The sequence below is a fragment of the Passer montanus genome, unplaced genomic scaffold (assembly GCF_014805655.1).
Source record: "Passer montanus isolate IOZ18808 unplaced genomic scaffold, ASM1480565v1 scaffold32, whole genome shotgun sequence".
NCBI classification, from domain to species: Eukaryota; Metazoa; Chordata; class Aves; order Passeriformes; family Passeridae; genus Passer; species Passer montanus.
The window spans coordinates 496,398-519,841 of record NW_024367930.1 but is presented as its reverse complement, the minus strand read 5'-3'; the positions used below and the strand labels follow the sequence as shown (position 1 = coordinate 519,841).

The 23,444-nt window shown below is 39.0% G+C and overlaps 1 protein-coding gene across 1 annotated transcript; it reads left to right on the top strand.

Moving 5' to 3' along the window:
* Positions 1 to 291: 291 nt before the first annotated feature.
* Positions 292 to 21,859, top strand: LOC120505048 (immunoglobulin kappa light chain). The gene is made up of 6 exons (XM_039715213.1): positions 292 to 705; positions 830 to 1,144; positions 12,922 to 12,966; positions 18,277 to 18,567; positions 20,000 to 20,056; positions 20,749 to 21,859. Exons 1-6 carry the CDS (start codon positions 663 to 665, stop codon positions 20,880 to 20,882), a joined length of 885 nt encoding a protein of 294 aa, XP_039571147.1. The 5' UTR covers positions 292 to 662; the 3' UTR covers positions 20,883 to 21,859.
* Positions 21,860 to 23,444: the final 1,585 nt, after the last annotated feature.

The window sequence follows — 23,444 nt, the reverse complement described above, 5'->3', positions numbered from 1 at the left end:
TCTAAGAATTATTTGCATCTCAGCTAAGCTTTGAAACTGATATCCTGAAGCTATGCATTTCCTCCTGCACACTAAACCCAAGCAAACACAAGTCCCAACAGTCAAGCTTCTGCAGTCACTGCAGGTTGATGGTCTTCAGCTTTGGTGGAGGGCAGTACCAGCACAGGGGCACCCCGGGCACTTCTGCACCTTGCACCTAGGTTATGGACTAGGTTAGGGCTAAGATGAAGCAGCAAAAGGCAGTCCTCACCTGCTCTGATGCTGTGCACCTCTCTGCACCCCTCAGGTGAGGTATGCAATCACTGCCCACCAGGGTAACCTCCAGGCTGAAACCTTCACTCCACCATACATATCTGGACATGCTTTTGGTTGCAGCCTTTTCTCAATCACTTTGAGTTTTATAGGGCCACAATCCTTGGATTTTGCCAATATTTCCCATATTTACTTGGAAAGCAGACAGGACTACAGCCTTTTTACCAATTCTAATATTTGGCAGCCCGGAGAGGGTTTTCTGCAAAAACACCCCATCTGCTTGCACACAGAACATTCATCACTGAAGACCATTCAAGAGAACCACTTCCTCCTTCTGTACAACACAGTTCCCATTTGGTCCCTTTCATCCTCCTCTGAATCTCAATGAGAGCAAAGTGTGACAAGCAAACATGCTGCTGCTCATAGTGTTTGTGGCCACAGCCTCTTGGTCTTGTAAGTACTTCCTTATTTTCCTACCTTTCCTCACAGGCACCTATTGCTTTGCATCCATAACAGGCATCTTTCCAAATCCCTGAATTCCAGCTAATTACGTAATTTGTCCTTTTCTCTTTCCTAGATGGATTTGCACAGGAAATTCCCATGCAGAGTCCTATATCCATCACCAAGTTCCAAAAAAGTGCACGGATGACATGTGAAATTCAAACATTAGAGGCAAATTTTGATGGCATCTTCATACACTGGTATAAGCAGAAGGAGGGTGAAGCTCCAAAGAGGCTTCTGTTTGTTTCAGAAGGAAAAGTTACCATTGAAAGTGACTTTCAAGCAAACAGATACATAGTTGAAATAAGTTCTGTCCAGATGCGGTGTGTTCTTACAATAAAAGATGTAATTCCAGATGATGCTGCTACTTACTACTGTGCCTACTGGGATCCTCACTGTGATAGAAACGCAAAGATCATCAAGGCAAAAAAAAACACCCGCAATGTCTGAACCACCAGGTTGTAACTGTGCCATTCCACCAGTGTTCTCACTGCATCTGAGTGAGCTGTTGAAAAGCCCAACCTTTTTCTGCTACTCCAAAAGAGTGGGTAACCCCGCATAATGCCCTTCTCAAAGTCTGGTTTATCATTAGCAGTCCTGTCTTCAACACACATCTACTATTTTAAGAGCAATGGAAATCTTCACTGCCTTAAAACTTGGCACATAAATACAAGACACTTACCTGCTCCTTTAGTGCTTTTACACAGCCATGGCATAATTCTGGTGGTCTTTAGGGGAGCAAACAGAGAAGCAGTAATCTTGTAGTCTGGCCACTTTTCTCCATAGGAAAGAGTAGGCAGAAAAGAAATACAGTGTGCTGAAGGATGTACCTCAGTGGTGGGAATGATATGCTTGCCACTGCCTAGCACTTTTGAGAAAAAGTTTCACCATGTATTATTCCCTGCTGTACTAGCAGCAAGTACAAGCCACTGGAAAAACTGTAAGCCTTGACTACCCTAATTCAGTTACCACAAAATTCCACACAGACCAGTTCAAATTAGAGATTTGCAATCTCTTACCTATCAGAGCTGATGATGTGCTGCTTATAACCATCTTCTTCGTCCATTTCATGTTAAAACAAATAGGACTGTGATTGTTTAGGAAAGGTATTCCCCAATTTAGTGTTCCCACTGAATCACTCTGAACCTTGTGTTGCTCCCTCACTCCCACTTCCCCTTCCCCTTACCACCTGCAGTGAGCTAGAGAGGAGAACTGAAGGCACAAAAGTAGAAGATCATGGTTTGACATGAGAACAATTTACTGAAAACAGCAATGCAATAAGAAAAGGAACAGTAACAGCAACAATACTAACAACAGTATACAAGAAAGAAGCAAATTATTCATGTGCAGAAACTCATCACACAGAGCCATGTAGAACATGAACCACTGCTATGCTACCCCAACCACAAGAGACCCCCTTTTCCCCTCCCCCAGCAGTGACACAAGGTGGTGTAGAATACAGGTGCCCCTCCTGCAAAAATTAACCCTGTCTTGGTCAAAACCAGGACATTATCTGTTCCTGATTCTATACCATCTACATCAGATTCTGCACCTTCCAGCTATGTATATATATCTATATAAATACAAAAGCATGAATATAATTTCTATAGTCAATGGCCATCCCTCCAAGATGTCTGTTGAGTTCATTTAGTCCTTGACTTTGGGTTCTATCGGTCCTAGGTGTCTTCTAGGGCAGGAGGGCTGGTGTGCTTTTGGGTGGTTGCAAGCTGCATCAGGAGATCATGACTGGTGTATCTGGGGTGGTCCATGCTCATCGTCCATGGTGGTTATGGCATACAGTGGCAGTGTCATTCAGCAACCAATATTATACAATTCAATATTACAGACTGTTCTTACCAAAAAATCAAATCCCCTTGAGGGACAAATTTCCACAAATTGCATACCCCCTCTGCATTACCCACCATGTGCACCCAGATCCTTCACCAAAAACAATCCCATGGATGGTTTTCCCTTTGTCTGAGGCAGGACTAATCCAAATTGACTACTCTAAGATATGCACCATGGGGATTTTATTGCCTTCTCTGATATGTGGAGGGTTTGATATTCCCAGAGGCTGGTGCATGAGACAATATGATATATCCACTCAATAGTACTGTGCTCTCTGGCCCTGCTGTCTATGAGGCTATTTTTAGAATGAGCTCCATCGTCTGACTCATTTCTTTCTGGGATGCCACGTTGCCATAAAACTTGCTTTTCAGGGCCCAAGATGGTGGTCTTGTCAGTGGTGTGAGGCACAGGGTAGGTCTCCAGCCATCCAGTGATTGCTTCCCTATTGTAAAAATATAGCAATTGCCTTGGAGGATTTGCAGGAGTACGATGCAAGCAATTTGCCAGACTTCCCCATATTTATATTTCAACCATGGTTCCCCATACCACAGAAGCTTTACCCTCTTGGCCTGTTTGATTGCAGTGCGTGTTTCCCAGTTGTAGATAATCTGGAAGACAATGTCCATGATTAGGTCCACCCCTTGATCAAGAACACATCTGTTTGTTGCATCTCTTCCCTGGTGACCTGAGGTGTCTGGGCCCAGTAAGCCAAAAATAATTCATCATTGCCAGTCAAGATCCATCTCACTTTGATTTTGGCAGCCCATTCCACCTGTCTGTCATTGTGGCCAACTCTTGTGCACTTGTGCATCTACATGATGTAGTTCTCCAACCAGCTTCTGTACCTAGCCAGTGATGTCTTGCCACAGTTCAGCAGTCCAGATGCATTTACCTCTGCACTGCCAATTGTTCTTCTTGTATCTCTCCACCCCGCCCCCCAGAGCATTTGCTACCATCTATGAGTCAGTGTAGAGGTAGAGCACAGGCCATTTCTCTCATTCAGTGATATCTAAACCCAGCTAGACAGCTTTCAGCTCTGCAAATAGACTTGATCCACCTTGTGCCTCAATACCTTCTGGGACTCACCATGTAGGACTCCATATATCAGATTTCCATTTTCAGTGAATCCCTACAATACAGCAGAAGCCATCAGTAAAGAGAAGGTATCACTTTTCATTTTCTGGTAGCTGACTATATGGTAGAGCTTCTTCCTCCTCCTCTGTTTAAACTTGCTTTGCTGTGTTGCTCCATACAATAATGTCACCAATGTATTGCAAGTATTCTGTAGCCTCATTCTTTTCTGGATCAGTCCATGGCAAATAGTGGGGCTGTTCCCATGCCTGAGGCAGCCGATTCCATGTTTACTTGACACCCCTCCAGGTGAAAGCAAACAGTGGCCTTCACTTTGCTGCTAAAGAAATGAAGAAAAACATATTAGCGATATCCATGGTAGCACCACTTTGCTGCCTTGGACTCCAGTTTTTACTGAAGGTCTAGCATGTCTTTCACAGCAGCACTCAGTTGAGGTGTGACTTCATCCATGCCACGATAGTCCACTGTCAGTCTCCACTCTCCACTAGACTTACACACTGGCCATATGGGGCTATTAAAGGGTGAGCAAGTCTTTTTGACCACTCTCTGGCTCTCCATTTCATGAATCATCTCATGGATGAGGGTCATGGAGTCCCGGTTGGTGCAGTATTGTTGATGATGAACTGTTATGGCAGTGATCGGTACCTGTTGTTCTTTGACCTTCATCAGTCCCACAGCAGAAGGGTCCTTTGAGAGACCAGGCAAGGTGTTCAGCTGTCTAATTTCTCCTATCTCCACAGCATCTATCCCAAAAGGCCAACAATGCCCTCTGGGGTCCTCAAAATACCGTCTCCCAAGGTAATCTATGCCAAGGACACACAGGCCCTCTGGGCCAATTAGAATCAAGTCTTTTTGCATTTTTTTTCCCAGTTAGGCTCACCTCAGCTTCCAGTAGTGTCAGCTGTTGTGATCTTCCTATCACCCCAGTAATAAAGACAGATTCTGTCCCTATAGATATTGATGGCATCAGGGTACATTGTGCCAGTGCCAACTGTAGCCTTACACTCTTGCATCAGGCCATCAGATTCATACAGTATAATATATCTGATTGTCCCTTTTCTCCACCTGGCTGGAATCCCCTCTATTTCTGGTCATAGTACTCATTTCTCAGTTCTTGTAAACATGAACTGGAGGTCCCTTCAAGAGGATGAGAAGTAACATCAGCCCTCCTACTTTGTCTGAAGATTTGCCCACTGTAAAGTGGAGGGGCATTTATCCTTGAAGAATTTCCTGCAGAGGTTGTCCTGGGTACAGAGCTAAAAAAGAGGGGTGGAGTTTCTAACACTATTTAATTACATACAATTCACATCATGGCTGGAGTTTGGTTGCAGCAGAAAAGGTTGAGCAAGCTGCATCAGAAGTTGGAAGCAGTCAGTCTCACCTCGGCCATGGGAAAGAATAAACTGTTCCCTTAAACACATGGCCATTGGAAACTCAAAAGGGGTAAATGCTGCTACTGCCACAGCTGCTGCTAGTGTTGCTGTTAAATCTGCAGCTGCCAAGAACCCCAGTGCCAGCTGCAGTGCCCACCAGGACCACTACTGGGATAACCACAGCCCTGGGAAAAGGGACCCCTGCACTGGGATCACTGCTGCAACTGACAGCGCCAGCATTTTTCAGCAGCATAGCTCCCATTCAGACTACCTAGCTAGCTTCCCAGGTGCTGTACGGCCCAGTGCATGGGAGGAGGGGCCAGGTGTCTCTTTCTTCTTTGTCTCAGGTTGTGCGGGGTCTTGATTGGTGAATAACCTTCTGTTTGTAAATCACCTTTGTTTTGTGTACTTTAATATAATTACTGTTCATTTTTCTTATTTTATTCATGTTTTTTTCTCAAGTAAATGGTTCTTAACTCAGAATCTCTGCTTTTAGTCTCTCACTAAGAGGAGGTGGGGGGAAAAGAGAAGCTTAAATGGGGTTTAATCTTCCAGCTGTGTTTTTAAATCAGCACACTCATGTACTTGTGCTGTTAGGGCAGAGGTGCTTCCTCATGTCCTCTCTGTAGTCATACAAATAAAACCACCTCTAGGTTACCTTGTGGTATGTACCTCTCTCTTGAGCAGGGGGGTGCATGCTCCCAGTAGAAGAGACTGTGGTCCATACTGACAGAACATCAGACATTTCCTCTCTAACATGCTTGAATCTTTTGAGTCTGTCTGGAGTTTTGGGCAATGTTTCCACAGCCAAGGCTTAGGTTGGTAGGGAGGGAAAAAGATGAACATACTGTCAGTCAGGTAATCACCTGAAGCAGTGTTTCTTCTTCTTTTATTGACGTCAATGAAAAGGATTTCAAAGGGTTGTATACGATGATAGCAAGCTCCATACAAACTTCTGCCACATGCATTGTGTACACTGGACACAGGACTGCTTGTTATTTGAATCCCTAAAGATTACCTTCAGCACAGCTAATTCGCTCAGGTACCGGTACCTTTTTCCATGGTATTCTACCTACTTGGGTACCCTATTGGATCATCTTTGAGAGAATGAAAGAATCCTTTCCCTTCCACTTGACAGGAGTCACCTCCAGAGGCTGAAAGTTTCTGTCCTCTTCCCAATCCCCTTGCCAATGCTCAGATCCCAGAACAAGGATCTCAGCTGCTTGGCTTCACTACCATCTACTTTTATGCTGTGGGCCACGATTTCCCAGCATCAGGGCAGGAAGGTCACCAGGGGATCTCCTGACAGGCAGCTGAAATCTTTCAACATATATCACAGCTCACCTGGGGTAGGGATTAGTGTTTATGTCTGGCCTTGCCTCTTCCTCTTGTTGTGAGTGCGTGTAGTGGTTTTGCATGAGAGGCATCCACAGATGCAATGTAAAAGCTTTTGTGTAACTTACAGTCTGCAGAACTAATGGGAAACTGTACACACCTCTGTGAAAAGTTTCACCTCTGTGAAAAACACGTTAAATATGAAAAATTTTGGAAAAAACTTTCTTTCTCTTCTGGTCGGTAAAGAGGTAACATGCCCCAGCGCCTGTCTTAGCCAGGCCAGGGCGGATGGCCCCAGCCCCTGTCTTAGGCCAGGACAGGCAGCCCGGCCGCGGGGCCGGGCTCCTTTCTCCCCGCCGGGCGCTCGCTGGCTTTTTATGGGCTGCTGAGCAGGGGAGAGAGTGCCGGGGGTCAGGCTATGGTTGCAATTTCTAACATCTTAGTACTAGCCTGGGGCTAAACTGAATCTGTTAACTTTCAGGAGCAGCCTGGGCCGAGACAGCTCATATAAGATTCTACTACTATAACTATTGGGCAGCGGGAAAGAGAAGCTATACACCCCCTCCCTCCTTTTTTTGGTGTGTTGCTGCTGAGTTTTAGACTGACTGATTAAATTTTAGCTGCCCTTCTAGTCATAGTTTAGGTGACTCGATACAAAGTTCAAGCGAGATGTTAAGTCTTTCTGTGCTTTGATCCTCCCTTGAGTAAAAAAAAAGAACAAGATGTGAGTATGTAAAAGAACAACATAAAAACACTAAAGTTAGTGAAGAGGAAGTCAAGTCCCAGATGGGAAGTATAAGAAGATGCCTTAATCTTGGGGCTGAAATCCTCTTATAAAGCTATAGAGAAAGACTCTTTTTCCCTATAACAGATAAAGGTATAGAGAGATGAAAGTGTTCAAATTTTAGATATTGAGCAAAAGGTTCCATGCTGAAGTAAGCAGATGTTAAAGTAGCTGTGATCCTATTAGAAGTTTGAACAGAGGAGAAAAGAGTAGTCCTGTGCCCTCAAGAATAAAAGAAGATGTCTGCTTCTAAAGAAGATTTTAGAGATAGATAATGAGACCTTTTACCTTTAAACAGTTCATCTTTAAAACAATACCCCATAAGTTAACATAGCCATAAACACAACTGTGAAAAAAGCTTATAAAATATGAGCGTTCACAATTACAAATTTCCCCAGGCAGCTGCTATTCATGAAAGCTATGAGACAACTGTTTTTCTTGTAGAGAAGTCTCCATGACATGAAAAAGAGGGACTTATCTCCCTAAATAAACTGAAGAAAGACTATTCTAGAGGTGGTAAGCTGACTGAAATTTTAAATTTTGTTTCTTTACACTGTCAGCAAGAAATAAGAGGTTATGAGAGGAAGAGAAGTGTTCTGAAGCTTTTGTTCTGATTCTTATTTCTCTTTCTTTTAATTACTGTTAATAAGTTTTTCTTTACATCTTTTTAAATTTTGAGCCTGCTTTGCTTTTCTCCTAATCCTATCTCACAACAAGAAGTGAGTGCATTAGTGATTAGCCAACACTAAACTCACCACACTCGTTAGTGCATTAACCAGAAAATCTCAGAATCAGCGAAATCAAAAATTAACAAACCACTACAGGGCTCTATTCTTCATCCCTCACTAAACAAATTTGTCTTGGATTTCTTCTTCTGTACTAGCACAGGTTGTTCCTCTCATTCAGCTGCAGTTTGAGTGGCCACAGTGCCTATCGGTCTGTTTTCCTCCTCTTCTCCCTGAAAGTGCTGTATGGTATTGAACTATGTCCAGTAAAGAGTAGGCAGGGCACATTGCAGTAAGTTACACCTCTGCCAATGTCCTGCAGTGTGGCACACCAAGCCCAGATGGCATGTCCAAGCGTCACCTCAGGACTATTCAGAGAAAGTCCACATGGCAAATAAATAGAGACAGGCATGATTTAGTGATCTGAAAATAAGAGATAGTTTTAATCAGCAAAAATAACAAACAGCAGAGACTGCAGACAGGGTATAGGGTGCACTAAAAAGGCGAGGGTAAGGGTAGGATCAGTGATATATATAGGATAGGTTAGGGGCAGAATCTGAGGGAGAGGGTACCAATGACAAATTTGGGTTAGGAATATTAATATCAATGCAGCAAATAAAAACCAATAACAACAGGAGGAACAAAGGACTTTCTAGTAATCATTTTACATATTAACTCCTAGGGGACAATGGGGGTGAGTTTTTGCTCACCATAACTTAGAGGATTTCTCCCACAACCTTAGAGCAAAACCTTCATCTCACTCAACTCCAGAATTGTAGATGTCAGGGGTGAACTTCCAAAACATTGTAATAGTGTGATCCTTCAAAAACTGGCCCATAATCTCCTATGGCACTCATGACTAAACACTCTCAAGTTAGATCTGTGAATAACCTCCCTATATATCTCTGTCCTGACTCTAAACATGGTGTGGGCCACACTGAGGAGATCTGGCAGACTTTGCAACAAGAACATGCTTTCTTCAACACCCAAGGGAAATTCAAAATTCTCAAAAGCTGTTGCAACAGGCCTGAAGCAGGAAAAGGGGATGAAAATCTTAGGAAAATTCTCCTCTTCTGTTCCTTCCACAAATTTGCTACGATTATTAATAATTATTAATAAAAAGACCCCCAAAGGCTGTGCCCAAGGTAAGGGTAGGAGAGCAACATTGAATACACATCCCAAATGTCCCTCATTGATTTTGATGTTCTCATGTCATTAGCTAATATCCCCCAATACATCAACAAAGCAACCCTGATCCTTCTCCCTGCTCTGAAAAAGAGCACTGCAAGGAACACACAAAGAAATATAAACAGGGTTAGGCACCACAACCATGTGAACAGATCAAGAAAAATTGTAACCAGTGGCTCCATGCTTTATGTAATAAATGCCTGGATCAAATTTGGCTTTAATCATCTCTGGACAGACCTGCTATTATTTCAACATTTCATACCCTGTTTGAACACCAAGTAAGGTCGTCATGGTTGGGAATGGTACTCCCCAGTGTAGTGCTCCCATGCTCTTCAAACCATGTTATGCTTGCTTGCTCTCCCCACTCTCTTGTGGAGCGCTTGAGAGTAGAATTGAAGGCACAGGTGAAAATCGTGGGTTGAGATAATAACTATTTACTGGAAACAGCAATGAGATAAAAAACAAACAATAACTGCAACTTAGTTAATGATGAAGTGTGCAACATACAAAACAATTCCCACATGATTGCTTGAAACTGGCATTAGCTGATGGCTACTCCAGCCCAGAACCAGTATTACCCAACTGTTCACTCTGCCACAGGTACTTGACAAGAAGGAGCCCCTTCTCCCCCAAAAGAGACTTCCTTCCCCCACATCCAGCAATAAGGTGAGTTCATGCAGAGTAACTTATGTGTCCTCGCTATGCACTCTCCTATCTACTGCAAAAATTAACCCTGTCTGGCCAGAACTGAGATAGGTGGTTTCCTTCACTGCATGTCTAAGGACGTGGCAGGAAAAACACCAGTCAGCATCATTCTGTCTACATCACTCCTGCTCTTGATTTGTGGTTGTGATTAGGATGTTTCTGCTCAGAAGACTTCAAAGTAGACCACTGGGATTTTTTACACCTATTTCAGCTGAAAGACCTTCACCCTCTAGTTCCTCTCTTTTGCCACAGACAGTAATTTCTCAACATAAGTTGCAGTCAGTATGCTACAAGAGATCCCAGAAGTAAATTTTAACTCAGTTTATTTTAAATGCCAAACTAAGCATGGAGGCTGTTTGATTGACAGTAGTAGTGACTCCTCTGATGTTATCTTGGGCTGTTTTATAAAAAACCCATGCAAGGAAAAGCCTCCTTTTCCCACCAGTTATTATATATAAAGCTGCCAGTGAGTTGCTGTAGCCAAGCCTGAAGTGATTCCAAGACATGGGCAGACAATAACCCTACTTGGGACAACATGCAGCACACAGACGCTTTCACAATGCTTTTGGTGCTGGCTCTCCCTCCTTTCTCTCTTCTGTGTTCCAGCAATGAAAAATTGACTCCATGCTAGTAGTACTTGATATAATGTAATTGCAGGTGTACACCTTTGGTAAAGAGCAGGATTTTCACCTGAAGGAACATGGTTTTTTTACATGCAGAACTCTGTGTTCTTATTTAATGTCTAAAATCAAAGAAAATTCATAATCTAGTTCTAAGACATTAACTGGAGGGGTTATCTAATAGGAAAGATATTTTTTCTGAAGGACATTAGCTATCAGCTGAATATCCAGATGCACATCTGAAATTCCTGATGACCTCCCAGCAGCCAAGGAGCAGATCTTCATGCAGACTCCCATGGATGATTGGGAAAAATTGGGATTTTCTTCATCAGTGGTATATCAAGAGAGCATGCTGGCTTATTGTAAAGTCAAAACATAGTGTGGAACACCTGGATCAAATACTTTGGCATGGGAACAAAGCTAATTGTCACTGGTAAGTACCATTATCATTAAACAAATTTTCAGATAATCATTCAAGTTCTCAGATAATCAAGAATGAAAGACTGTGAGGAAAATTATTTTCTGCCTGATAAATCATATTTTGTTTGTGAACAGTGCATGGTGCCCCAATTCGGTAGGTAAATTTAAATACTGGCATGGTTTCATCCTGTTCTAAGAAACAACTGTGATCTGCTTGAAAGTTAACTCCCAGAACAGCATGTGGGAAATGAAAAAGTTTCTCATTGACAGAGTGGTCTTGTCTAAATTGATTGGGAAGAAAAATTCCCTCAGTGTAATACATTTCTAGTTTCTGGCTGTACTGAAAGCAAGTGGTTTACTTTTGTATTTGTATTATTTTTAATTGTGGTGAAGCTATGCAATCAAAAGGATGAATGCTGTATATATATATTTCAGTATAAAGCATATAGCAATGCCAACAGTATGTTACTCAGAATCTACATGACATTATCAAGGTGGCTATAATTAATTCAAATTGCAAACTGCTGGGGAGAATTGCAGAGAAATTTAAAATGTTTCCTCTCCATGCCTCTGACCAAAAATTTTCAGAACTTTTTACTTGCTACAAAAATTAAAGTATTTCTAGAAATGGCACTCTACTCAATGTTGAAAATTCAGCTATAACACTCAGTCAGATTTATCACCAGCCTCTAAACCAGAGAGAATTTTTCTGTAGCCTATGCAAGAAAAGTGCAGTGCAGGAGGTATTGATAAGCATTATCAGACTGTGGGATCCTAAAGTCAAAATATTTGGAAGTGGAACTGAACTTAGAGTTTCAAGTAAGTACAAAATGTAAAACTTGACTACTTGTGAAATGCTTTTTAATACAGCTAGACATTGGCTGGCATGAAGTCCTCTGCTATTTTAATTCTCTCTAATTCTAACTGTTCTGAATACTTCGCAGGATTTCCCCCTTAAACAGCATTTCCATTTGTATTTGCAGAACACAATGTAATTGTTCTGTATTTACACAAGAAATCTGGGAAACACAACAATTGCAGCAGAGACCTATAACTTATCTCATTATGATTTTATACCTATAACTTCTCTCATTATATAAGTTACATACCTATAACTTATCTCATTATGATTTTATATGTAAAAATTAATTTAAATATGGCAAAGACAGAATTTGGAGAACAGAAAAATGTATTTTATCTCTAGGTATGCACATCTGACCTTTATGATATTCCTAATTCATTCTGAAAATAATATGTCCAACCTCTGTGTTACACATATTCTTTGAAAAGCTAAACATTTTTCTTTTGGACTGTATCTGACTATGAATGAAAATGCAAGTTATCTCAGATATGCCCAGAACAGTAAGTTGCACCTTTTAAGATAGGCAGAGTTGAAAGGCTGTTCTCTCTTCCTAGCTTTTGCAGAAACTGCTTATTATCAGTTATTACTACAATTCAAAATATTTTTCTTCAAGTAAACCCTAGTTGCTGTGATTCTTGCCTGTAATTTGGCTCAGCTAAGCATCTGAGATGAAAATAGGTTGCCGAATTTTGACCAGCTGAAAATAGTGTATCTTGTTAGTGGGAATTTTAATTCCAATCAATGCAGTTTTGCTTCAAGTTACTGGTAACAAAAATATTGGTCAATATTCTCATGCTCCTCAGATTTCTATATAATGTTCACCAGCTCTGGGTCTGATCTTATGGGGGTGTATAAGGAGCAAAGTACTTTATCAACATCTCATCAAATAAATCTTAGGGTGATGCTGCCTGTTTCCAGAAAGCAGAGATGGAGCCAAGGTGTTCAATCTGCACTGTCCACCTAAACCTTCAGAAGACTTAGATTAGTTGAGATGAATTCTGTTCATTTAACAACTTATATGCTCTCCAAAAATTCCACTTTTTTCCCATTTTTTTAAACTTTAGTTTGTTTTAGGTGGCTGCTCCTTTTTGACGTTCCTAGCATTTAAAATTTGATTCTACAACAAATCTGATTTTCTTTAAAAAGTACTATGTACCCATGCAAACACAATTGAGCTGCACTGATATTGTAAAGGCTTTATTCACTGTGATTGGTTATTACAACAAGGTGTTTGGCTCAGGTACAAAACTCATCGTCTCAGGTAAGTTGTATGTATATTGTTCATGCAATAAGTTATAGCAGCTTGGAGTGGTCATATAGATGAGCATTATATTATCTCAGAGGTCACTCAGCCCACTTAGAGCCTCAGTCAGCGCCATTCCTTGTGCAGGATTTTCTTTCCCAGCTTGCCATTCCTACACGCATCCTTGTGGTATTTGTAATGCAGTGGTTTAGGATCACAAACACGCCTAAAAGTAACCTATTTCAAGCCACTTTTGATCATAGTTCTCCTAGAAATCTGGTGTAAAATGGTCTGTAATAATTTTCAGAGATCTCATTCTTTCCTCCAACTGTACCGAAGGCATTAGCAGGGAATCAAGCAGCAGACAATTAAGCATGAAAAAAGAAAACCTCTTTCTAATACAGATACAAAGAGCAGTATGCAATGGACATTGCAAAAAATTGGTTTTGGATTAGGCTAAAAAAAGATAAATAACTTGTTCATAAATATTTTGTCACATATGCAACACTTCGGCATTAGAAATAAATTAGTACCTCCAAATGTTCTTCTCATTACTTAATAACTGCTTAACAAATTAATTAATTATTCAGTATTAATTATGGTGAATTACTGCTTAGTAATTGCTTAATGAGTTATCCTTTTTTTGCCTTTCTTGCAGAGACATTTATATTAATGGAAAGTAGAAGACAAAAATATTTTTTCCCATTTCCCACATGTGCTTTAAATGCCATAATCCTGAAGTGAAAAACTAAACACATACAAGGCAGAGGAAGTACTGCTACCAAGAGTTTTCAGCCTGGTTAATACATAAACTTATATTAACATATCAAGCAAAGATTGGTTTAATGATTTATGCCAGAAGGACTAAGTAAATCATACCTATAATTTGCTGGAAATATCTGTGGCATGATAAGCGTGTTGTTTTTAGTGAAAACCCTTACCTACCTAATCAGGTAGTTGCCATGCTTTTCCTATATACAGTTTAAAATAAATTATTTTCAATCATCACTATAATTCTGTAGGATTTTGTCTTTATGAGCCCAAGGCTTTTGAATCATTAATAGAGGAAAAGCGTTATAGTTACTTCACATTTAAGAACTTAAAATAATTTAGAAATGGAGGAAACCAGGATTTAAGATAAGGGCCTTTGTGAATAGCAGCATTAGCTGAGATTGAATCCAAATATTCTACATTCACAAAGCCAAATCAAGAGAATATTGTTGTTCATATTGTAGTTGTTAAATCTGGTACTTTTCTGGCCAGAATCATAGAATAGCTTGGGTTGAAAGAGACCTTAAAGATCATTTAGTTTAAACCCCAGTGCTGTGGCCAGGGACACTTTCCACTAGGTGAGGTTACTCAGAGCTCCATTTCACCTGGTCTTAAACACTTTCAGGGATGGAGCATCCACAACTTTTCTGGACGCTCTGTTACAGTGCCTCACCACCCTCAAAGTAAAGAATTTCTCCCTAAGATCTAATCTAACACTACTCTCTTTCAGTGGAAGCCATTCCCCCTAATTCTGTCACTACATGGTCTTGTGAAAAAGTCTCTCTCCATCTTTCTTCTAGGCTCCCTTCAGGTACTGGAAGGGAGCAATTAGTTGACCCAAAGCCTTCTCTTCTCCAGGATGAACAATACCAGTTCTCTTAGCCTTTCCTCATAGGAGAGGTCTGATCAATGTTTTGGCCTCCTCTGGACTTGTTCCAACAGGTCAATATCTGTCCTGTGCTGGGGACCCCAGAGCTGGACTCAGCACTCCAGGAGGGGTCTCATCAGAGCAAAGCAGAGGGGTAGAATCCCTTCCCTCGCCCTGCTGGTCATGTTGTTTTTGATGCAGCCCAGGACACATTTGGCTTTCTGGGCTGCAAGTGCGCATGGCTGGGTCATATCCAGCCTCTCATTCACCAGCTCCCCCAGGTCCTTCTCAGCAGGGCTGCTCTCAATCTGTTCATCCCTCAGCCTGTGTTGATAGCAGGGCTTGCCCAACCCAGGTGGAGCACCTTGCATTTAGTCTCGTTAAACATCATGAAATTCACAAGCTCCCTTCTTGAGGGAGGTTGTGTCCAGGTCCCTTTGTATGTCATCCCATCCTTCAGACAGCCGTTTCTGTAAAGGAATGTACCAGTGTGCGAGGAAATTTGGTATTTGGTTCTAGAGCAAAACTCCAGTAAGTTTTTTCATAGTCTTATGTTTTTAAGTTTTGCAATGGGAAAGCTTTGGAAAGAAGGCTGACAGCTCTTTAAGGTATCTGGAAAGGCTCACCATAGGTCAGGACTGTATCATTGCCAATTATACTCCCTGAAGTCGCTGTCAAGTAGGACATGAATGCTGTTTATGAGCTGAGTGTGCTGAGTGCCCTCAGGTCCCACTGGCTTGGAGTGGAACAGAAGAGCTTTGAGTGTCAGTACAAAATTACTCCATTTTGTAGGATCATCCAAGTAGTGAGAATTAAAATTTGATTTTAAGAACACAGTGACTTTATTTGTAAATCTCATTTATAGATACTTATAAAGAAACTGTAGAGGAGTTTTGTTAAGAAAACTTCTGACAGCTAATCTATATAAACATATATTTTGAACTTAAATTTTTAATAGCTCATTGGTTATGAACCTAACTCCAGTATTTAGTTTGAACAGTGTTTTACAGCCTTGCTGCATTGTTACACAAGAGAAAAGACAAATGTTAGCTTAAGTAATATCTGGTCATACCTGTATTTTATGTGTAAAAGTAACATCTATATGCCTCTTAAAACCTTTCTTAGAAAACTGTTTAACAAGGTAAACCACAACATTTTTCAATGTTTAGCTGAATCAAAACTGACAGAGGAGTGCAAATTCAATATTTGAAAATTCTTCAGAAAGAATTAGATAATTTACCTAGAAAAACCAGTGTCAACTATCTTGCTGACTTCAAAGACTTTGCAGATCAGCATGAAAATACATCAAAACCTGCAGCCAAATCTACAAGTTTTCATCCTTTTTTAGAAACATTCATACAAAGATTTTTTCTCACATAAAAAGATATAGATAGATAGATAGATAGATAGATAGATACATACATACATACATACATACACAGACACATAGATGCAAAACTTAATTCTCTACTAAGTTCTCTACTACCATCCATTTACCCATATACATACATGCGACACTTCAACGCATGCACACAGCTGCAATTATTCAAGCAATGTGTTTCCTCAGTATCGTGGCATGATTTAGGTGTTTCATGTCAGCTACACACCTAGGGTGTTTTTACAGTAAATGGAATGACATTGGCAATTCCAGAGGTAGAAATTATTCCATCAAACAGAAGTCTCTAAGTGAACAGAATGAACTAGCAGTTGGAAGAATCTCTCTCACCCCTCCATTTAAACTTGATATCATAAGAGAACAATGTCAAACTAAGCTATTATATGTACTGAAATTAGCTAGACTAATTAGCTAATTACTAAACTTCGAAAATCTAAAAGAAACCTCTGAAATATTAATGAAGCTTTGCAGAGTCCAATATCACTCAGACAAGAGCTACTTCATGATCTTGTGAACATATATATGACTCTGGAACAAATAGATAACTTTAGAAATTACTTTAATTTTTCATCCTTGGGAGGACAGATGCAAAAAGAAGATAAAATTAACTCCTAAATTAATGTTAAAGAACTATAAAGTTGTCAGCAACTTTATTTCTGGTACAACATAACTCAGTCCGCATTGTCATTTTAATGGCATCTTTGAAATAAAGGAAAATTTTAATATACGGAAAGTGGACACCCTTTTGAAGGTAGATAGGTAATCTTTCTCTTTAAACACCAAGTTGGAAATACTTCAAAGGATCAGTAAGTTGTTTCAGGGAGAATGCAATGTAGAAGATTTTTCTAGAACAGCCATATAATTTAAAGAAAAGTGAAAGCTTTTTGGCAAAAAATGCATTTTATAGAAATTATTTTCTCCTAATGCATTAAATTTGCACTGATCAGTGAGACCACAGCTTAAACCCCATGCATCCACTTGCTCAAATTCAGTGGCAGAAACTTACATAGGAATTCAAGAGAAAAAGTAGGATAAGGGAACACTTAAAATGTCTCTGGTGCCTTAAAAAATAGTCTTAAGAAGTACTTTCTATGTAACAAAAGTCAGTTTTGAAAACTGTATTCAGCCTTCACTTGCAGTTAAGCATAGGCAGAAATGATTGCCTGTGAGCACTGCCTATGCACTCACTGCAGAAGTTGATGTTTACCTAAATCAGACCCTTAAATTTTCTATCCACTTAAATAATACCAAAATGTCATCTCTGTGTGGACAAAATCGGGACAATTTTGTCTCCTCCTAATCCAGAGAGCATCCAGGCTTGATACAGAGAGGCAAATTAAATGGAGATTAGGTCAAATAAGCTTGTGGAAACAGCTCACTTTTAATTTAAAATATATTAATCTATATTCATACTGAGCATGTTTCCCAAAAGACAACATCTATGCAGACAACTCTGGCTAGATATACTGTTTACATGTGACAATGTTATCCTGCTATAGCATGTTCTTCTGCTTTAGTTTAGTTTTGGTTTTTAATTTTCAGATGTTTTAATTCAATCATTTAAACAGATCTAGTATGGCAGAATAGCATTGCCAACCTTTGGTGTCTAGGACATTTTGTGATTCCATTTTCCTGTCTTGATAAAAATTTTCACCTGGCAAATACATGGAACATCTTAAAAACAGAGCAATCGTTATCTTCCCTTCCCTCACACCCTAAAAAATATCACTAAATTAATATTGGCTTTTAAAAAATTAATAGATGTATCAGATGTTCATTATATAGCAGTGAGGACTTATACTGGGGTCATAAGACTGCTAAGATTTTAAAGGTACGTGGTCTATGTTTAAGATTCTCTGGACAAAATTTTAATGTACTTGTTTTTGCATAAATCTTGTAAAGCAATAATAAATTCCTGTTATTGAATAAACGAAGCTTGTTCAGGAAATATTACAATTAATAATTGTCAGAGACTTGAACAGTCAAATACACTTTCTGACAGCAGTACTGCTTGGAAGTTCATGGGATATAGGCATTGTGCAGTCACCTGAAGATATCGAACTCAGTTTTAAGTGACGTTAACAGCTATTGACATATTCAACAGTATTTCAGTTTCTTAATGTTTCTCAAAAAGGACATTTACATTTGTTACAAGTGTATTAATATTTGTTAATAAGGCATTTATTTTGTTGCTCTTCAGAATTTGTACTTTTGGCTGTGTATTTATTTGCTGCACACTACTGATCTTCCAACTCTCTGTTTTGTTACTTTTCTTCATCAATAACCCATCCAGAAAAAAGAAGTTCTCCCCCAAAAAACTCTGAAATCCTGCAGAAAAAACATGAAAATCAGATAATGTATGTTTGCCTTATTGAGAAATTCTACCCAGAAGTTATTAGGGTGACATGGACTGAAGGTGAAAAGGAAGTAACAGACAACGTAGTAAAAGGTGACACTTGGCAGTCCACAAAAGAGGATGAATACTCAATTGCCAGTTGGTTAACTGTGCCAGCAGAGAGTGAAGACAAGACATACTACTGCAAATACGAGCATGAAGAGAAAAGTACTTCACTGCCAACACAAGGTATATTCCACATGTTAAAAATGCAACTTGGTACTATTATGAACATAATTTTTCTCTATTAAAAAATCAGAGTAATAATGCTTTCTATTATTGATGAAGACATCTGTGCTCCTAGGCACAATAGCTAAAGTACATAATTGGAGAAACCACCAAAAGTTTACCCAGGAAAAGTAGCTCAGCCAGTGTTATGGTCCCCAAGTAAGCATCCAACTGTAACAGAAAAATAATAGTTATTTTAACGTAGTGAACCTCATCAAATGTAAACTACCACAGGTCCAATAGATCTGCACTCAAACATGTCTGTTACTTTCCATATTACAGAAGTTTCTGAAAACAGTATTACCTCTCATAGCTTACAGGTCTAAGTCACTCTGACACCCTCTGACATTAGTCACAGCTATAAAAAAACTAAGAAGTTAAAAATGAGGTTACTGAGAACAAGTTTAAAAATATTACTTACCCAGAATCCAGAAATAGTAAGTTAATAGCCATGTATAAAAATAAGATTTTGTTTTTAATTGTGGAAAGATTGATTATGCAAAACCAAATCTGAAAGACAATACAACTTTATAGAAAAATTAACTTATACTCAATGAAAATTGTTTAAATAATCTATAAGAAAATCTACATTGGTTTAGATTAATCTTCTCTCCATACCCTCCTCTTCTTAACTTTCTATAAATAAACCTAACTCAAATGAGTGAGAGCATGGCCATAAACAACAGTTATGTTTCAACCTTCAACATATATTCTGATAAAAATATACTTTAAGCTTTTTTAGATGGAGGATGTATTTAGAGATGCAATATAATTGTAATATTTGTATCAATGCATACAAACAACATAACCAAGAACAAACTCCAGTTTGCTATTTCAAGAACAAAAAGGATTTTTGATTTTAAAAAAACAGCACCAAAATTCCCAGTAGGGAAAGTTAAGATCATACACTCCTCAATATTATTCTTTTCTGTTGAACAACCACTAAAATATTAACATATTAACTGAAGTCTCTTCCAACACATATTATTCTTTGTTTCTGAGAACAGTAGGTGGTGAAGGCAAATAGACTTCAGCTTCTTCACTGACAAGGTCAGCTGGTCAAACTGACTCCTGTTCCAAATAAAAGAGACTTTGCCAAGGAACAGCCTAATGGACACATTCCTGAAAGGGCAAAGACACTTCTCTCATTTATGGCAACAAATACCCAGCCACTTCCTCGAGCATTTCTCCTCCTCAAATTCTCTCTACAAACGAATATCTTGTGAATATCTGATTTGCAGACTCATCTTAAGGCTCTGTTTTTTTATTTAATACTAACTTCCCATTTTTCCCAGCCTTGTTCCTGTACAGCCTCTTTTTTCCCCTATTTCTCAATTAATGTTTGTTAAAATTAAAGAAAAGCCTAACTGGGGCATTTAAACTCTCTTTCCAGTAGACTCTGTGAAGACTGCTCCTCAGGAAGAGGACTGCAGAACAGTTTTTAATAGAGGTAATTTAATGTGTTAAAAGGTGGGAAAGTGGTTCATGTCATGCAAGAGTTAGATATTGCTACATATGATCTGAACATCACAAAAATTATCTTTCTTAGTAGTATGCAGGAAATCTTTCAAGTCTGGGGTTGGCAACTCAAAAACCTTTCAGTGCTACTCTGAACTAACTTCTCATAAGGGGCTCTCCTACCTTTATCAGGTAGCTTTATTAAGAGGCTACAGATGCTGTTTGGGCTACTAGATTATTAGCCTGCATTAAGAACCACCAAGTTTTTAAACACTTAGAGTAGTTAAACACTTCAGCTGATGCTACATCAGCCTAGCAATTGCCCAGAACTTTGGACAAATAATTGTTTTGGGCTTGAATGGTATTTAGGAAGAATCATGAGCAGTTATCTTCAATAAATACATCACAAAAGGATTTAAACAAACATCATACTAAGTGCTGGAAGCATTAGAGTTATGCTCTTGTCTTTACAAGGAAAGTCAGTTTAGTGCTAAGAAGCTCACTAGGTCTAGAACTCCTTAGCAGTGCCAACCCATTTAAAGAACAGAACAGATTTTGTATGTGTTGATGCTGTGCACTGGTGTCAATGTAATTGCAGCAGTAAACTGACTGCATTGTTCCATTTCTATCAATTTTTTTAGGTTGCTATACAATGCTGACTTTTCTATCTTTTATTTGTTACAGATCAGTTAATGCACAGGACAGCATATTTAGTATACATCATCCTTCTTCTGAAGAGCTCCATGTACAATATTATCATACTCTTCTTCATATACAGAATGTGGGCTTTACCCAAGCACCAAGGAAAGAAAGCATAAAGCATAAATGCTGTTTTAAGAAAGGGCTATAAACTGATCTTCAATTTATGTGGCTGTATGTTTATCCATATAGAATCCCCTGCTCTCAGTGTTAGATGTAACAACCACAAAAAAATATTCCAAAATAATTTTCTGGTATTAGTGCATAAAGGCTCATTTTGCTTCACTGCTACTGTTTCTAGATCAGTCTGATTTTCTTAATTTTTTTCTGAATATTAAATAAAGATAGGCAATAGGAATAATGCATTTTAATCCAAGTCCATATTGGAAAACAAAGAAGGTAGCCTTGTCAGAAGCAGCTATACATCCAGAAGCTTGGGGGTATAACAGGGCTTTTGACATATAAAGAACAGATGTGTTTTGTCAATGCATTTAAGGCTTAATTAGGAGCGTTCCTGTGCTGTAAATTCACAGGTTTGGTTAATTTTTACTTTCAGTGGCTTGTTGCAACTCTCATGTATCCAACAAATCAGGAATTCATTATTCTGAAGTGGTATTCTGTAAGAGACAATTAAACAAAACTTTAAAAAGTGAACAAAAGAATTTTGAATGAAGAAGTCAGATGGGAATAAAAGCAATTCTAAGGGTGCACATGTGCAGAAATTGAAGAAATCCACCAGTGACACAGTCTGAAAATCTGCACATTGTAATTTTTAAAAAAAGAAAACTATCACAATGATCATGAGCATCACCTTGTTTAAAGACACCTTTTAAAATGGAACAAAACTGCAAATATGAAGCTCTGATTTTCACAAAGGAAGAGAAGTTCTCAGAGACTTTGAACTCTTAATCTCCCAGTTCCACACATCAATTCTTTTCAAATTTATGTGGAAAAATAGGAAGTAGAAATATTGGCATAAATCATTTGCTTGGTTTTGGGCAAAACACTGCCCTAGGTTTTGGAGGTACAGTCCTGCAGCATTTACATTAACTGTGTCTGTAATGATGATGGCAATAAAAGCTTTCCTCCAGCTGTCTTTATGAGGCCTGTGTTTGTTCTCCAGCATTTCCACAGTCTGTACAAAGATGTCTAGAAAACCTGATTAATTTCTCTGTTCATATAAATTTCTCAGGAAATCAAAGCTCCTTAAAACATCACTTTTCTGCATTTCAATGTGTTAATAGGAACACTTTGACATGGAACAATAAATACTACTTTGTTACATCTTTTCTGTTACAAAACAGAAAGCTAATCTTTGTAAGACAGCTAGGCTATGCCAAGGGAAAATGTTGTTACAACAGGACTACCTCCTAGGGTTCATGCCATTGTAAGTGAAAGAAAACATATAAGGCTGAGTTCTAACAATCACAGCTATTTTACTAGTGGCATACCTCACAAGCTATGTTAGAATCTGAATACTGAAGCCAAATCAACTAATTACTGCCTTCAATGTCATCATGCTCTTCAACGTGAAGAAAGTTGTTATTTGTAGTCTTCAGTTAAACTCTAAGAAATACCTGGGATCCCATGCTATTATTTATTAAGGTTTGGTTCCAATCAAAATGTAAAAAAAAAAACAGCTACAAAGGCATTTTGTAGCTGGAATGTAGTAACTGTAGATTTCAGTAGCATCATGGATTTTACCTGGGTATTACATGGATCTCCTCTGTCTCTGCTAGACAAATGTTTGACTGCATTAAGGAGCCAAGATTTCTCACTATATGATCCCTGAATCCACTCCTTGTGTCTCCTACACAAAACTGAAAGATATTGTCCATGCAGTTTGGAAAAATAGAAAACACAGGAAACCCCTTGCCTACATTAAACCTAAACCATCACCTCTAAGTTTCAGGGTTTTTTTAAATACTTGGTTGAAGGTTTTACACCTTCCAACAACTCACACATCCCTTAAGTTTGTTTATACAAACATAAACAGCTACACTGAGATTTTAATTCTTATTTATTTAGCACAAATAAGAGGAAAAGTAGATTTTTAAGGCTTCTGGGTGCTGGGGCGTTTGTTTACAGGAAGGTTTGATTATGTAGTGGAAAAACCCTATAAACTGAACCAGTCACAACTGGTTCAGAGGAGGTGGGCTGTGATGAGAATGGGTGATTAGCTGAGGACAGTTAGACCACAGCCTTTTAACACAGTAGGCTTCTAAACCACTTCCTTTTAATACAAATAAAAAGTTATGAAAACCACATGCCCAAGTTACTTGTGCTTGAAACTCACTGCTTGATACACCCTGGTCTAACTGCATATTTATGATACATAGGGCCTATTGCTGCCCCAGTAACTCAGGTGCTGCGGAACGTCTGCAGGACTTGCAGTCCTAAGTGCAGGACAGAGTTAGATGTTATCTATTAAGTGTAAACTTCCCTTGTCGGGACTTTGCTAAAACTTGAAAGACATGACTTCTCAAGTACTTATCTTAAACAACTAATTCTTAGTGATTTCAAACTTCTACAAGTATGAACACTACTAAAGCTGCTCCACTGTTACAGAGTTGCAGAATTAATGCAAATACTACAGAAATGGTTACAGGATATCTGGTGCTTTCAGAAAAGAACAAAAGAAGAAAAGAAGATAGAACACAATAAACTTTTGCCATGAGAGT